This window comes from Gobio gobio (assembly GCF_949357685.1).
Source record: "Gobio gobio genome assembly, chromosome: 12".
Lineage (NCBI taxonomy): Eukaryota > Metazoa > Chordata > Actinopteri > Cypriniformes > Gobionidae > Gobio > Gobio gobio.
Window position 1 is genome coordinate 42,854,203 of NC_137105.1, and position 15,788 is coordinate 42,869,990.

Here is a 15,788-nt window from a genome sequence, read left to right on the forward strand (position 1 = left end):
AAATCCTATCCAGTTATGAAGTGTTTTCTGTGTGTTGACAAATCTTTCGCGATGTTCTAACAGACGGGATTCGCACACAAAGCGTCTGCTAATGTCCGATTCGCAACCTAATGACTCCTTTGAACCGAATCATTTTAACGACTGGTTAGAACAACTGATCTGTCCAACACTGAACTCACCAATCAGTTTAATCATTTACTCAGAACATCTCTGAAATGAGAACACAAGTGTGCTTACCCAATTTAGCAAGAGTAGGGGTAAGAGTTAGTTTTAATTATCCACAGTCTTTCAGCTTATTTATGTTCACAATGTGTAGTAAAATAAATAGCCTATAAATCATTTAGTTTAGACTGGAGTGAGGTGAACCCCGAACAAATTTGTTATTAGCTAGCTGATAATTTTATGAAATTGTATATGGCAGAAAATTAGGCTATTTGATCCTTTTTTTAATACTACTTTTTAATATTGATATGATTATAAACCAAAACTATTATCTGTAAATAGTGTAAAAATAAGGTATCAAAATAAGATAAGCAAAAATTACAAACTTTCTTTGAATTTATCTCAAATGTATTGTCAGTATTGCGCTTGCAGATTACGTGGGTAGAGTACTTTTTTACTGTGCGTGCGTGTGTGTGTGTGTGTATGGATGACCATGTCTGTCAGTCACCACCGAAGACCATTTTTGACCCAGGAAAAAACCCTGATGAGTTATTGTTGTTTTTATTTTTTGCGCACAAAAAGTATTCTCATCGCTTCATAACATTAAGGTTGAAACACTTTATTCACATGGACTATTTTAACGATGTCTTAACTAAATTTCTGGGCCTTGAAAGTTGTTATAACGTTGCTGTCTATTTGGGGGTCAGAGAGCTCTCGGATTTCATCAAAAAGATCTACATTTATGTTCCTGAAGATGAACGAAGGTCTTACAGGTTTGGAAGGACATAAGGGTGAGTAATTAATGACAGAATTTTAATTTTTTGGTGAATTAACCCTTTAATGGACCCGACATCAAATCATCATCTTCCGACAGTGGCCATACACGGGTTCATGAGAGTCTCGAGATCTGGCGGAAGGGTCTAACGTATGACGCGTAAGCTTAGTGGAAGCGCAGAGGATAGAGCAAAACAAACGCCAGTCACAAATTAGAAGTCTATAACGAGAAGTTTTGAAGAAGAAAAAAAGCCAGAGGATTTCGATATAAGAGAAGAGGAGCTGTCATACGTCGGGTCAGAGGTCACCCTTCCACCGGAACTCGACTCTCTCGTGAAAGCGTGTACGACTGCTGCCGGAATCCAGTGATTATAGTTTATTAAGTTTTAAATATGGATATTATCTTACAAAAATCCATCGCTTCGCTTCAGAAGGCATATATTAACCCCCTGGAGCCGTATGGATTACTTTTATGATGGAAGGATGCACATTTTGGAGCTTCAAAAACTAAGGCACTTTTCAATGCCATTACAAAGCTGGGAAGAGCCAAGATATTATTTAATATCTCCGATTGTTTCTTTAACTTTAATGTTTCTTTAATGAATGAAGGTACAAGTGACTAATTGAAATTATACTAATCACTAGGAATAAGTGCTAATGCATATTATGCAAAAATAAAAATGTCAGCTTTCTACTTGCTTCACGTGGGTAAGCTTATAGATTGGTGTATACTATAGGCTACTGTAACGTTACCTCCCACCGGCTGCAGGTGAGCATGAACAGAGTGAAGGGCATCGCGGTGCCGGTCATGGCATGTGTGGAGGGCATGCTGTACTCAGTATTGTAGAACACCTCCACTTTAACCACAGGAGGAGAGGCAGGACGGGTCCACCGAATCAGGTCTTTCGTGGACTGCCCGAAGAACAGCACCCAGGCCCACACCACTATGATCTGCCGGCTCACATAGGGATCGACGTTCCACATCAAGAAGGGGAAGAACACGATGAAAAACATCTCATTGCCCAGCTCGGTACCAATGGTGAAGAGATAGAAGAGAAACTTGTTCTCGATAATGAACTCCTGGCCAACATCACCAGTCAAAGAGTTCCTGCGTAAAGGCTTCACTCTGTCTTTTGGGTCCCTCTCTGTCTCTCGCTCCGAGGGGTCGTTGTGAGAAGCATAGGGATACTCGTCCTGTTCAACATTTCCAGCGGTATTTAAACTTTTTCTCAGCCTTTGGCCCGGGAGTCCTTGTGCTGAATCCCCACTAGCCGCGCGCTCTTCCTGACACTGCCCCGCGCAAGCACCATTGACCGCGAGCTTCGCGGCACTCTCGCCAACCTCGGTTGTTTTTTTAGGAAACGTCCCGCGGACGCCGCAAAACTGCTGGAATCTGGCGACATGGCAGGGGTCCTGTAGGTATCGACAAAGGCAAACGAATCTGTGGAGCGCCTCGCTTGCCATCGTGAAACCGAAACGGCTCTTTACCCTGAATCAATATCACACGCGCTGCCCGTGAGATGATGTAAACACAAGCGCGTGCGGAGCTGCGCTAAACAATGGCAGATGATATTGTTCGGCGCATAGCTATACAATCCCCGAGTCTTCAAACCACAAGAGGCATTGGTAAAATAGAGTGTCTGGCTATTTGACTAGAGCTAGGAAGTACCCGTCCGTTATTAAGCGGGGAGGCAGGGAGGGCGACAGATGAGGAGGCTTACGTAGACGAAGGCGGGGACGCGCGCTAGTAATGACGCACGGTAAGTCCCGGTCATTCTCAAGTACGGTCAGCAGACACTATTATTCACTAATAAATCATAATAACTAGTATGAAACTGATAGATATCAAAATGAGCGGTGCTCAGCAATTACCACGATGAGTCCGAATAAAAAATCGTCCTCAGTTATCCACTGCACATAAAATATTCATTGGATATTAACTTTTGTGTCATTTTCAAATGTAAATTATCGAACAGGAGGACAATTCTGAACCAGCTGGTTTTAATGGCGCTTTCACAGCGTGGTACCTGTTACTTTTCTCTTCGCTGGTCAGGCTCCACCAATCACACTCGGTTGTAAGTAGCCTTAGCATTTTGTAGGCAATAGGCATTGCTGAGGATTTCTATATTTGTACGAATGGCGGAACAAATACTAAGAAATAACTCCCTTAAATCATTCGTTACAAATGTCTCAAAGACAAAAACGTCGAAATAAGATTTAATTGTGGCCTTTGAGTTGTCGGCTTTGTAGTCAAGCGCCACCCGAAGGACAAAACATATTTTAAATATTTAACCTGTGCAACAGTATAAATGTAAAAATCACAAGTAACTTAAAAAAAATACACTGATGCAGAACAGGAAGCATAAAAAAAAACTATTTCAATGGCTCATGAAATAAATACCTCATAATTTAGAATCAAATTATTATTTTCTGATAGGACTACACATTTTTTATCATTTTTATAATTGCCAAACTATTATACTGATACTTTCATTTTTGGTAGGGCTACTTGCTGATACAGAGTACCTGTATATTCAATGCATTTGTAATTTTTAAACATTTTGGCTTGAGAAACTAAAGGAATATGAATAAAATAAGTTGGCTTAATTCATTTAGCAAATAAATACTTCTTTCAGGTCATTTTCACGCTAATAATGCCTGTTAAAATGTAGGCTATTGTAGGAGCTTCTGTTATACTTTCAGTGTTAATTCTGTCGCTCATCTTTCATTAGCGCAGTGAATATTTTGAGCTGCTCCGGAGAAGGATTTTCATTCTACAGTGGTTCAAATTTTTAGATACCAGTGAAACATCACAATTTCAGGTAGCCTACAGAAATTGAATATAAAATAACACTGCATTCTTCACTGTATAAATTAAATACCGATTATCCTTATCAATGTTTCAAAAGTTCAGTTAAGAGCAGTAGGTGATTTTCTTTTCTTTTTAGATGAATATTAAGGACAAAGACAGCATTAGGTTGCTGTCACTTTAAGAGCTGCACGTATCCAACATACTGTTACACACTCGTCTTTCTCATCTGTCTATGTGCACTTAGACTATACTTGCCGATACAGGCATTTTACATAATTCTGTGTGAATTTGTCCGTTCAAGTGCAAGACGACAGAACTCAATTCTGTTCACGCTCTGTCTGAAGGCAGCTTTCCGGCCGCTTTGGATGTTTGCGCACACAAAGAAAGCTTCTTGAAAATGTCATGTGATTACCGTGCCGGTTTTCTGTAATAATGTAGGGAACCAAAGTAATGCAAAAAACAAAATAGTATTTTTTTTTTAAAAATAGTTAAATGAGTAAATAATTAAAAGGGTAATTTGAAATGCCTTCTAATTTAGAATTTTTTGATCAATTATCATCTTAAAGGGTTCATTCACCCAAAAATATTTTTTTTATTACTCACCCTCATGCCGTTCCACACCCGCAAGACCTTTGTTCATCTTCGGAACACAAATTAAGATATTTTTGTTGCAATCCAATGGCTCAGTAAGGTCTGAAATAAGCAGCAATGAAATTTACGCTCTCAGGATCCATTAATGTACTAAAAACATATTTAAATCAGTCCATGTGAGTACAGTGGTTCAATATTAATATTATAAAGCGACGATAATATTTTTGGTGCGCCAAAAAAACTAAATAACGACTTATATAGTGATAATGAAAGCATGAAGCTTCGGAGCGTATTGAATCAGTGAGTCGATTCAGTGGTTCGGAGCGCAAAAAGTCACGTGATTTCAGCAGTTTGGCGGTTTGACATGCTCCGAAGTTTCATGAATCAGTGTCACCATGGTTATCACTATATAAAATGTTATTTAATTTTTTTGGGCGCACCAAAAATATTATCGTCGCTTTATAATATTAATATGGAACCACTGTACTCACATGGATTTTTTTAAATATGTACATTATTTTAGTACATTAATGGATCTTGAGGGAGGAAATGTCAAATTGCTGGCTATGCAGCCCTCACTGAGCCATCGGATTTCAACTAAAATATCTTAGTTTGTGTTCCGAAGATGAACGGAGGTCTTATGGGTGTGGAACAGCATGAGGGTGAGTAATAAATTACATTATTTTCATTTTTGGTTGAACTAACCCTTTAATAGAAAAGGGGAAAATTAATCACGTTCCTCATTTAGCAAATAAGGTTTCTTGTGAACACATGTCAAGGATATGTGTAATGAGAAGTTCTGATGACACTGGTACCACGGCATCTCATGGGTTTAAATAGACTTGACAGAGCAGCACTACACCAAGACTGGATTTAGACCTTTAACACTGCCTTTCTCATGGTGATTACAACAGTGGTATGACAATGTGGAGCATACCAGACACAGAGGGGTCTTTGTGGTCAGATGAAAGGGTTTCCCCTAACTGAATCGGATTTCATTTACCCTGTGGGACTATCATGCTACGTCATACTTGTGGCCACTGTGTAAAAGAGTGGTGTCAATGATGCTTCAAAAAAATAACATGGAAAAAGAGAACCTGGTGTAGTGACGTTTGAACATTTGTCCACTAGAGGGAGACTTTACACAGCTATTCATTTACTGCCACATAACATTTGAAATTATTTGGCTGAAGCGGTGTAACATCATGAAGAACATCAAGGCTTTCTAAAAATAAACGCTCATCTAAATTTGATGAATTTATTGTTAAACAACCTGTGCTTTCCCAATATGAACAATGCATCCAGCTAAGCAGGAGATTTGTATTTCATACCAGAAATGAAAGGAGGACAGCAACATCTCTATTATAAACATTTAATATTTTGTGCAAACCAAAACATAAGAAATAATGAAATTCTTTAGCCTTCAAGTATCCATTTTATAAAATAAAACACTGAATTACATAATGCAATGTTTGACAACCTATCAATTTTAACAGATGCTAGGATGAAAATGTGCCGTTTTGTGCAATTTATGTTTTCAAATAATGAATGACTTTGTCCAGTGCGATATAGTCATTTCACCACTTGAATCTTCTCCGGTCTTTGCGTCTCACTGAAAGAGATAATCAGGTAAAATATAATATACAAGTTGAATGTACCAAAGTAAAATTCTGTTTATTGAAACCACACTTACATGCAGTTTTGTCTTCCTCCATCACACTCAGAAGCCAGTCCTGTATCTGTTCTGGCTCCCCTTTTTCAGAGAAAAGTGAACATATCAGCATCAATTTTCTGACCCAAAATTTGAACTACCATTGTTATCAAGAGGTTAAGTGTCTAAAAGAGGGCCGTAGCCAATTCTGACCTGGTTTGCCAAAGTTTCGATAGGTTCTGGTCCTGAGGGATGGGGGTCTCCCTTTATTACGACTAAACAGGGCTTGATCAGTTCCAGAGCCTGACGTTACCAGCTCAACCTTTCTGTGGCGCCTAGATTTTCTTCCCTTTACACCATGTGCCAAAGCCATGTGAGCAGAAAAACAAACCATCTACAGCATGAGTTTTTCCAAAGAGTTTCCATAGACATAAAAATAATTGTAGAAATAATTTCCCGTCCACATTTTTACAGCAAGCTCTCGTGATCGACGGACAGACAAGAGTTGTTAAAAGGATAGTTCACCCAAAAAAACAAAAATCATTTACTCAAGTTGTTCCAAACCTGTATGAGTTTCTTTCTTCCGATGAACACAAAAGATGAAAAATTCAAAAGATGTTATTTAAAAAATAAAAAAAACAAATAACTAATAATAATTAATTTTGTTGACTTGTGTACTTACATGATCTCAAATGTTTCCAAGAAGTAGCATTATAACATAACTTTCAATGCACTCAAATATATCCAATATGATAAAACAGCGCTGCGTTACCTCAAATACGCAGGAGTGGAAGAAGCGGAAGTGACGACTGTGGCATAACAAAAGCTCCACGAAATCCAGGCGTCATCAAGCTATGCCTTTGTTTTGAATAAGTGACCTCTAGCGGCGAAACCCTTAAATGCATGACTTGTTTTGCCAAACATTCTTACATATTCGGGTCTTTAGCGACCCGGATCTATATCTAACATGGATAGATCTATACCTGTCGTGATAATATATAAAACTCCTGATATTAGAGCAACAATTACAGAAGAATAAAAATAAAACATATTTCATTACCTTTTTGAGTTTGGAAGGGTTCAGTTTGAGCAGATGTTTTATACCATCACCACTGTCCTCGTCAGAACTCATTTCCCAGTACATTCTGCATCTGGGTCATATTCGTGATCTCACGCATATTCTCAAAACTCATTTTCAACATCTTGAAAATAAATATTTTGATCACTGACGGCTTCCTTCACCAGATCCATCATCAAGTGACAGTGACACAAATATTTGAATGTGTTCAGTATTTGCTCTGCAGTAAATCGCTGAGCCATTTCAAGTTTTGCAGATTATAATTATTATTGTTTAGTTTTCTGTCTGAGGTCACTATGAGTGAAACTTCACTTCATCATTGTGTATCCGACATTGCCACCTTGTGGAATAAAAGGTGCAGTTATTTTGTAATTATAGATTCATTTATTATTGTGCAGAAAAAAAAAAAAGAAAAAAAAAAAAAAAACTTACCATCTTACACACCTCGGGTCATTACACACGCGACCCTACACAATTTTGACAAAAAAAATAGTGGTGGGCCGTTATAAGCGTTAATGTGCTGCATTAATGTGACACTCTTATCGGGCGATAAAAAAAATATTGCCGTTAATCTATTCTCAAAGTTGGGTTGGGAGCTGGGTCTATACTACACAAAATATGATGACTTTCACCTTGATATTTTAGCCCGCCTCCTCTTATTCAGTCCGGTTTAATCCTCTGAACATTTTTTTCTCATGACTACTTGTTAGTATTGATGTGACCGGTCTGAATTTCGCGCGGGGTTGCACATAACGTTAATTCTACTAATTCCAGCAGATTTCGCGCTCGCATCTGAAGCGCACACACGCATACCGTAATAAAGCCGCCTCTGACATACAAGTGCAAAAATGAGCTCCTTTTTCCAGCTTATTTATGGTCAAATACACTCAAAAATGTCTCAATACCCATCTTGGTGAGTTTTAACGTAAACACAGTCGTAACCAGCTCACAGGAACAGTGTTTGGGATCCATGCGTGCGTCAGGTCTTAAAGGGACAGAAGTATTTATTATTCAAACTACAAAAAGACAAACGATCACTTACGAGTACACATATTCTGAATGCCTTCGGCAGAATTCAAATGAGCCATTTTAATCTAGATTAATTCCAAAATTACAGTGAGATTAATCTAAATTTAAAAAAATAATCTATGCCCACCACTACAAAAACTAATGGAAAAACAGGCATTCAAATGATATCTTTTTTATTTTTATACTGTTTAAAATAGATTGATTGAGGAATACTAAGAAGGTTGATGTCTAACTTTAAAAAATGAATGACGTCTCGGGTCGCTAAAGACCCGAGGTATGCATTTAAGGGTTAAAGAATGTTGGTAACCAGACAGTTGATGGACCCCATTGACATAATAGGAAAAAAATACTATGGAGGTCTTTGCGAACGGTCAATTCTTTAAAGCTACACTGTGTGATATTTTCCCCCATCTAGTGGTGAACTTGTATATGACCATCCAGTGAATTTTAGTTTCTGTTCTGTTCAATTCCGATTTCGTTTTAACTCCTACGGTGGCCGATTTAGTCCAAGATTAATATGGCTTCCAGTTCGACCTCGTCCACATTCGACACGGTGCCTGTGGGATATTCTGTGCGCAGTGGGATGGTTGGAACTCAACTGGCCTAATTATTCGGCTAGAAAGAACTGCAGCTAATCCAGAGTGAACTTTGATGATAGTAATGTTTATTCAGTCATCCAATTGCAAGGCATAAACAGGTTTGCATGGATATGTACATAAATGTGGTTTCTGTGAGAGAACAAATTAGGATGGTAAATATACATGATAATGACATGACAGAATATACACAGTTAAGAACTGTATAACTATACTTATAAGTTACATTTGTATAATGTAACCGTAAACCAGAGCTTATTTTACCACATATAGGCGCTAAATGCAGCTGCATTAAAAGGAGCGGAGCTGCCGCTGCTAACAAGCGGTGTCCGGTTACAAAAGTGTGTGCGCAGGTTTAGCTCTGTATAACAAGTGTTAATATGCCGATCAGACCTGATACATATTTCCATCAACATACATTACAAGCAAATATTTTCTATAAACGAATAAACATTGTTAATAACTGAATGACTATTCAAATAGGTGAGCATTACGCTATTGTATGTTGACACAAAAATACTTCTGAGGTAACATCAACTGAATTACATGATGACACACTCTGAAACACATCCACAATGACAATAACTATTATTACTTACGGAGTTATTAACGCACAGAAATACCACACAAGGAAAAACAGACTTTTGAGGAATAAACAAGCCAGGAAAACTCCGTATAACTCTGTTACTGGAGCTGCTGAGATGAAAACTCTCTGCGCATGCACCAGACAAGTCTGAACAAGTTGACGCGCACAGTGTTAAAACCGGTTAAAACGCGAAAGGCGAAGCTTGAATTTACGGTATGTCCCTCTTTGGCTAATGTACTTTCAAGATGGAGGGGCAACATGGCGACCACCATTAGATCCCATTACCTTATGTATTTTCAATGGCATATTATAAACTTACGAGAATACTTTATTACTTGAAAGAAGTAAATATACATTAATGAGCACATATATTTTTGAAAGAACTAAGTGTTTTTAGCTAAGAATAGACTAAAAAAGTTACACAGTGTAGCTTTAAAATATCTTATTTTCATGCAGATTTGGAACAACATGAGGGTAAGTAAATGACCAGTTTCATTTGTGGGGGAACCATCCCTTTAAAAACACTCTAACTTGATTTACAAACTCGCGTTCGGGGCATGTCAAGGAAAATTGTGAGGTTACAAATGGGACTGTTTTGGAACGTTTCAAACGCATGGAAAACAAACTCATGACCCCTTTAAACTGAACAATGGCATTAATGATGTCAATGTTTTTTTAGTACTATCCTCAACCGCAACAAGCAAAGCAGCAATATTAGTAACAAGAAAATCTCAAACCTTTGACACGTGACCATATGATTTGGACTTGATGGCGGCAAGCAGGTCAGCTCTACTGGAGGACTGCAGAAACAATGCCACAAGGTCTCTTTTAGAAATTCAGACACTTTTTTTGTATCCATAAGAAAGGGGTCTTAACTATGGAACGTTCTTAGCAGGGGTTAACTCGCCTCTGATTTCGGAGTGGTTTCCTTTTTAGATTCATCCTTTGCAGCCTGAGAACAAAATGTAATAATGCAACATTAGTCAGAGATGGGCATAAATACATGGAAATGTATTTAAAATACAAAATACTGTGTGGAAAAATTTATTTAAATATAAATACAGTATTTTGTATTTTGAAAATACATGTGAAATTGGCAATTCAGTCGAGGTGTCCCTATTAGGCTGAAATCTATCTGGGCCTATTCATTAATATTTTTTGTTTTAATGTCACAACAAGTCACAGTTTCAAGTTTACTGGGATTAACTTGATTATTTGGTTTGGGTTTAAGAAGTGTACTAAAAAAAAAAATTTCACATGAGTCCTCAAAATGACCAACGACCTAATCAGTTTATATGTGAAGAAATCAATTTATTCACAATTTTCTCACCAGATGAGTGTCTGACAAATTATTCGGCAAACTACTTCCTCTCATCGCTGCTTTTTGATGATTTGGAGAACAATTACTTAGAGTCACCCTCTGTCGTTTCACAGAATTATACAAAAGAGAGCACAGCACGTCAAGCATAAAAGCCCTGTAGGTTTAGGAGCATTACTGAGGAGCGCGTGCAGTAAGCAGGTTCGCAGCGTAGAGCCATGCGAATTGCGAAAGTCTGCACAAAGCCATGCGAAAGGCTTCAACTGCACAAAGCTAAAGAGAAAGCGGCAACTGTGTGCTGATTCCACCACTTGCCGCATTAAAAAGGTCTTTAAGTCAAAAGTGTAGGCCTATTTGTAAAAAACTGCCTGCCAACCTGCAAGTGTGAATTTGAATTTCCTTTCGTGGCAGTTATAATAACACAAATCACATCACACCCAATAACTCATTCGCTCTTGCTTCTTTTTCCACTCCAACATTCCAATTATTCCTGCCCACTAAAAGCTGCACAGATATATTTTCTTACCCCGATAGGCCTATGTAAACGATTGAGAAAAAGTTCCATCGATTCACAATTTATATAATCACTACGAATCTACGATATGTATTGTCATATGATATCACCCATCCCTAACATGCAGGAACGTTAATGCTTCAAACACATTTGACAAGCTACTTTAATCAACAAGTAGACTTGACCTAGACTAGAAATCCAGACGCATCCTAGCGGCAGCAAATCCAATTTGCTAACAACTCTCCGTTGGCTTGCGAACTGGAAAAAACAAACTCTGGTCAGGCCAATCACATCGTGTATAGAGTCGGTGGGCGGGCTTAACATAATGACGGCAGAGTTGCGGCGGTTCCGCATGCTACTTGAAAACAAAGAAGCTGGCGAACAGCCGTCTTTTGAATCAGCTTTGGCCGCGACTCTGGAAGGCTTGAAGTTAAGCTTTTATTTGAGAAAAGAACAAGGAACGGCACTGATGTCATTCTTAAGTAAGGAAGATGTGTTCTGAGTTTTGCCGACCAGATACGGCAAAAGTTTAATCTATCAACTAGCTCCGCTTCACCTTCTTCGTTGCTCTGGTTGGTTTTAGCGCTATCCAATTGCGTGCAGAGGGAATTTGAAAGACAGCCGTTTATCCCGCCCCTTGGATGTGGGTCTGGTTTGTCATGCTAGAATTGACCATGACATCCTTATTCCAGAAAAGTTGTGCAAAAATGTTGGGGTTGTCTTTTGAATCGGTTTTGGCCGCGACTCTGGAAGACTTGGAGTTAAGCTTTTCTTTGAGAAAAGAACAAAGAACGGCACTGAAGTCATTCTTAAGAAAAGATGATATGTTCGAAGTTTTGCCTACCGGATACGGCGAAAGTCTATCAACTAACGTTGGCTCGGCTTCACCTTTTTCTTCGCTCTGGTTGGTTGTGGCGCTCATGGCGCCATCCAATTGCGTGCAGAGGGAATTTGAAAGACAACCGTTTATCCCGCCCCTCGGATTGAGCCCTGTCAATGGTGAGTTTCTAGACCCAACATCTTGATATGGGTCTGGCTTGTCAGGCTAAATCTTAAATGTATTTAAATACAAATTACATTCGATGTTTTCCAAAGGCTTTAAAATACAAAATAGTATTTTGCATTTCAAATACGCATTTTAAATACATGTATCTGAAATACTGCCCATCCCTGACACTAGTAAGACCGTTATATAAACTGAAGTAGTCAATGCATAGTATTAGAAATCCAGCAACTCACTGCCATTTTGTCCTGCCATTGTTGGTACTCAAAAGTAGATTTCCGAAGCAAATCCGTCAGGTTAAGCAGCGTCACTCCAGATGATGTGGGCATTGACGATTTCTTCAATCTCTCATAATGACCGTGAATGTTTGCAATTTCCTGTATATCAAGAAAAACACTTCATTCGTTTCAAATCATCTATTACCAATAATCAATTAATTTCAAATTATCTACATGACCAGAGAGATTATGCAGTCAAAACTGTTTTAAATAATCAAGAACTATTACAATAAAAACATTCCACTATACTAAATACTCACTCCTAGCATTTCAAAAGAAGCAAGTTCAGCCACTCTGTCCTTGCGGGCCCGAAACTCCTCATTCACATCATGCTGAACTCGTTCGCTCGCTTCAAACGTTAGCTGTGAGTCAGTCACATTTGAGAGATTTTTCAGACACTGTTAAAGATACACCCCAAAACACAATAGCAGAGGTAGAACCACCTGACCTTCTTGGGCATGGCGGTGAAATAAAAGGCCTTAGCTGACAAAAGCCTTTTAAAGATGTAAACAACATCCAGATGCTGGCAACCTTTTGCCTCTGTGATAAGCTTCTGCAAATCGTTCCAGTCTTTCAAAGCAATCCTGATCTGAGTAAAACAGACACAATCAACTGTACATTTCTCATATTCAGAAACAATTTACATGTAATGCTCAATCATCGGTCTTGATTAAAAATAGTGAAAGAATATAGACACGGGTCACCTTTTCCTTAGGCCACACAAGTTGTGTATTGTAAAGGCCATAGATCATATACAGGCCTCCCACACGAATTTGAAAGCTGTATGGGGGCAGAGCGTATCTGTAGGCAATGGTGAAAGTGAGCCGCGTGAAGGATCTGCTCTCGAGGTTGGAATGAGTTCCACTGATGGAAAAAGACAGGAGAGTTACCCAAATACATTACTTGTTTCACACATACTTGATTACAATTATATCAATTATTATATCATCTTTTTTCTTCAAAAATAAATTATATTGTGCAGAATGTCCTGGCTGGTTTTTTGTTGTTGTTGTTGTTGTTGTTGTTGTAGCATACAGTGAAAGTAATGGAAACCGACTTTCAAGCTGCAAAAAAAAAAAAAAAAAAAAAGACCAGTAAAAATCGTCCACGACAATATTACAGGTTTTCCAATTCTGAAAGGTGATGAACACACACACAAAGTGTGCTTGCACACATTAAAGTATGGATCATCAGTTCTGACATCAATTACGATCAGTCATGAGAAAAGAACCAACGACATCTGACGTCAAATCAAACCAAATTTTCAAATTTAACACACGGACTTAAAAGGTCAAAAAACCGCCAACCTTTAATTCCAAACCTGTAAGACTTTCCTTTTTCTGGGGAACATAATACTTAAGAAATGTATCACTGTTTTTCCATTAAATGGAAGTAAAATTTGGCTGCAAACATTATTTCAAATATCTGTATCTGTATATATGTCATACACATTTAGAACAATATTATGCTGAGTAAATATGAACAGTTTCCTTTTTTTGAGTGAAGACTGTTCCTCAAACACAATCGGGTTCTCTGGAATGTAATTATATATTAAATTCTCATTTTGTTTTTTCTTCCACAGAAAACAAGAACATTTGGAATAACACGAGTATGAGTGAATGGCTATTTTCATTTTGTGGCAAACATTTTAAAACACGGGTGACCTTTCCACAGCTGTTAATAAATTAACAACCATACAAATGCACACCCGATACACTGACATTTAGAAGCAATAAAGTCCATTTAATTCTCTTTAAAAGGTGCACTATGCAAAAAATGTTCAGTAAAATATCCAAAAAACCACAAGGCCAGTGTTATAGATTTTGTTCAGTTGAGTACTTACAATATCCCAAATGTTTCCAACTATTTGTAAATCGTGAGAAATTGCTATTTTAACCAAGGAACCGGGACGTGTGAGGGAGTCGCCTGTCGATTGCGTCATATCTGCGTTATCCTCGGTTTCCCGTTTTATTTTGCAGAAACGCTTTACCTTCACTGCAGTATGCAATGTCATAGCAGCCGCCGAGCGAACGCACAGAGTAACGCCATAACATAATTTTCAGCACACTCAGATGTATCTAATATGATAAACAGAGCTGCGTTACCTCATACTCATGACCGGAATGCCAATGATTTCGGGCATTTGTCTGTGATTTCACAAAACTGTCGGCGAGTCAAAATCGAGGCTAAAATCGGGCAGTGTGAACTCGGCATTACTGAACTAAAAGCTGCTATCACTCTTTACAATGACAATTTTTATGATTAGCTTTTTGCTTTACTTCGTTTTCAAACAGCTAATGTGTTGCTAATGTAAAGTGAAAACAATGTTCCCGTTCTTCAGTCAGCTGCCTTCTAACAATCAATATCCTTATAAAATATGTGAACAACTCAATGTCAGTGGAGAAAGTCATACAGTTCATTATAAATCCAAATATACTTCATACACCCACTTTATTGTGAAATGTACCCAATTTTGCATATGAACAGAAAAATATACCGAGATAACCTGGCTTATATTCACAGCATAGCTAATGAATGATGCTAAAGCCCACACACACATTGATGTGATACAAGATAGTTTGTGACGTCAGAAACACCAGCTATTTCAGCGTCTTTAATGCTTCCTTCACGTGCTATCGGAAATTAGATAATTCCGACTTCTGAAGTCGTGATTACGAGCTCATTGCATTCAAGTTTCAGAATGTGGGGGCGTTCATGTGCAATTTTTACCTCAGCAACAAATTCCGATAGCACGTGAAGGCAGCATAAATCCCTGAGGTTTTAAAGAGAAAATACTCAGCTATGGTGTTGACATATGAATATGCACATGGTTTCATAAAGCATATTAAAAACACCACATCACATATAAACATTTTCACCACAGAGGGAATGTGTGTCTTACCAAAACACACTAGAGAAGTCCATCTCCCTCCAGATAGCAGAAAACTCCACATACCGAACCGTCTCTGTTTGCTGGAAGCGGCCCAGAAGCTCCTCGCAGTCGCTTTTGAAAGGCGCCCAGTAGAACTCGCACTGCTTCTCTACCCAACCACACACTCACATGAGAACCCGACAGTGATATCAAGCAACCATATCTCAAATCATCTTTACAGTAACTTACTCTGCGCCATCACTTCACGTCCTCGAATTTCTCTGTTTACAGTCCTCTAGTCTATCACACTGAATGGTGATTAGGTGAGGGCTGCACCTGTGTGTGATTTTTATTTAACAACCGAGCAGGGGATGCTATATTCTTGCGAATATAGCCGACACCGACAGACAAGACAGAGCAGGTTACTTTTGATATGAAACAAAGTGTAAGATTTCAAATTCTGTTGATTTTATTACAAAATTAAAACAATAAATACCGCTTTGGCGCTCTTTATTGTGACGTGA

General features: G+C 38.3%; 2 protein-coding genes across 2 annotated transcripts in view; both read right to left on the reverse strand.

The window, feature by feature from the left end:
* Positions 1-2,657, reverse strand: part of sgpp1a (sphingosine-1-phosphate phosphatase 1a) — a 29,635-nt gene extending 26,978 nt beyond the window's left edge. The window contains exon 1 of the mRNA XM_079831655.1: positions 1,690-2,657. Coding sequence (XP_079687781.1) covers positions 1,690-2,400 — 711 coding nt within the window. The 5' untranslated portion in view covers positions 2,401-2,657. The remainder of the gene's footprint in view (positions 1-1,689) is intronic.
* A 3,039-nt stretch (positions 2,658-5,696) lies between these two features.
* snapc1a (small nuclear RNA activating complex, polypeptide 1a) lies at positions 5,697-15,559 on the reverse strand. The gene is made up of 11 exons (XM_079831392.1): positions 15,514-15,559; positions 15,295-15,433; positions 13,097-13,256; positions 12,841-12,981; positions 12,653-12,754; positions 12,351-12,491; positions 10,187-10,231; positions 10,017-10,079; positions 6,204-6,339; positions 6,033-6,092; positions 5,697-5,951 (listed from the first exon to the last, which is right to left on the reverse strand). The coding sequence occupies exons 1-11, from the start codon at positions 15,521-15,523 to the stop codon at positions 5,917-5,919; spliced, it is 1,032 nt and encodes a 343-aa protein (XP_079687518.1). The 5' UTR covers positions 15,524-15,559; the 3' UTR covers positions 5,697-5,916.
* Positions 15,560-15,788: the final 229 nt, after the last annotated feature.

Bases quoted from the DNA above. Each gene is read 5' to 3' on its own strand.
- snapc1a (XM_079831392.1), bottom strand. The intron at 13,257-15,294 runs GTAAGACACACA...TTTTTCCATCAG, and splicing joins GACTTCTCTAGTGTGTTTTG to TGGAACTCATTCCAACCTCG. The intron at 5,952-6,032 runs GTAAGTGTGGTT...TATCTCTTTCAG, and splicing joins GGAGGAAGACAAAACTGCAT to TGAGACGCAAAGACCGGAGA.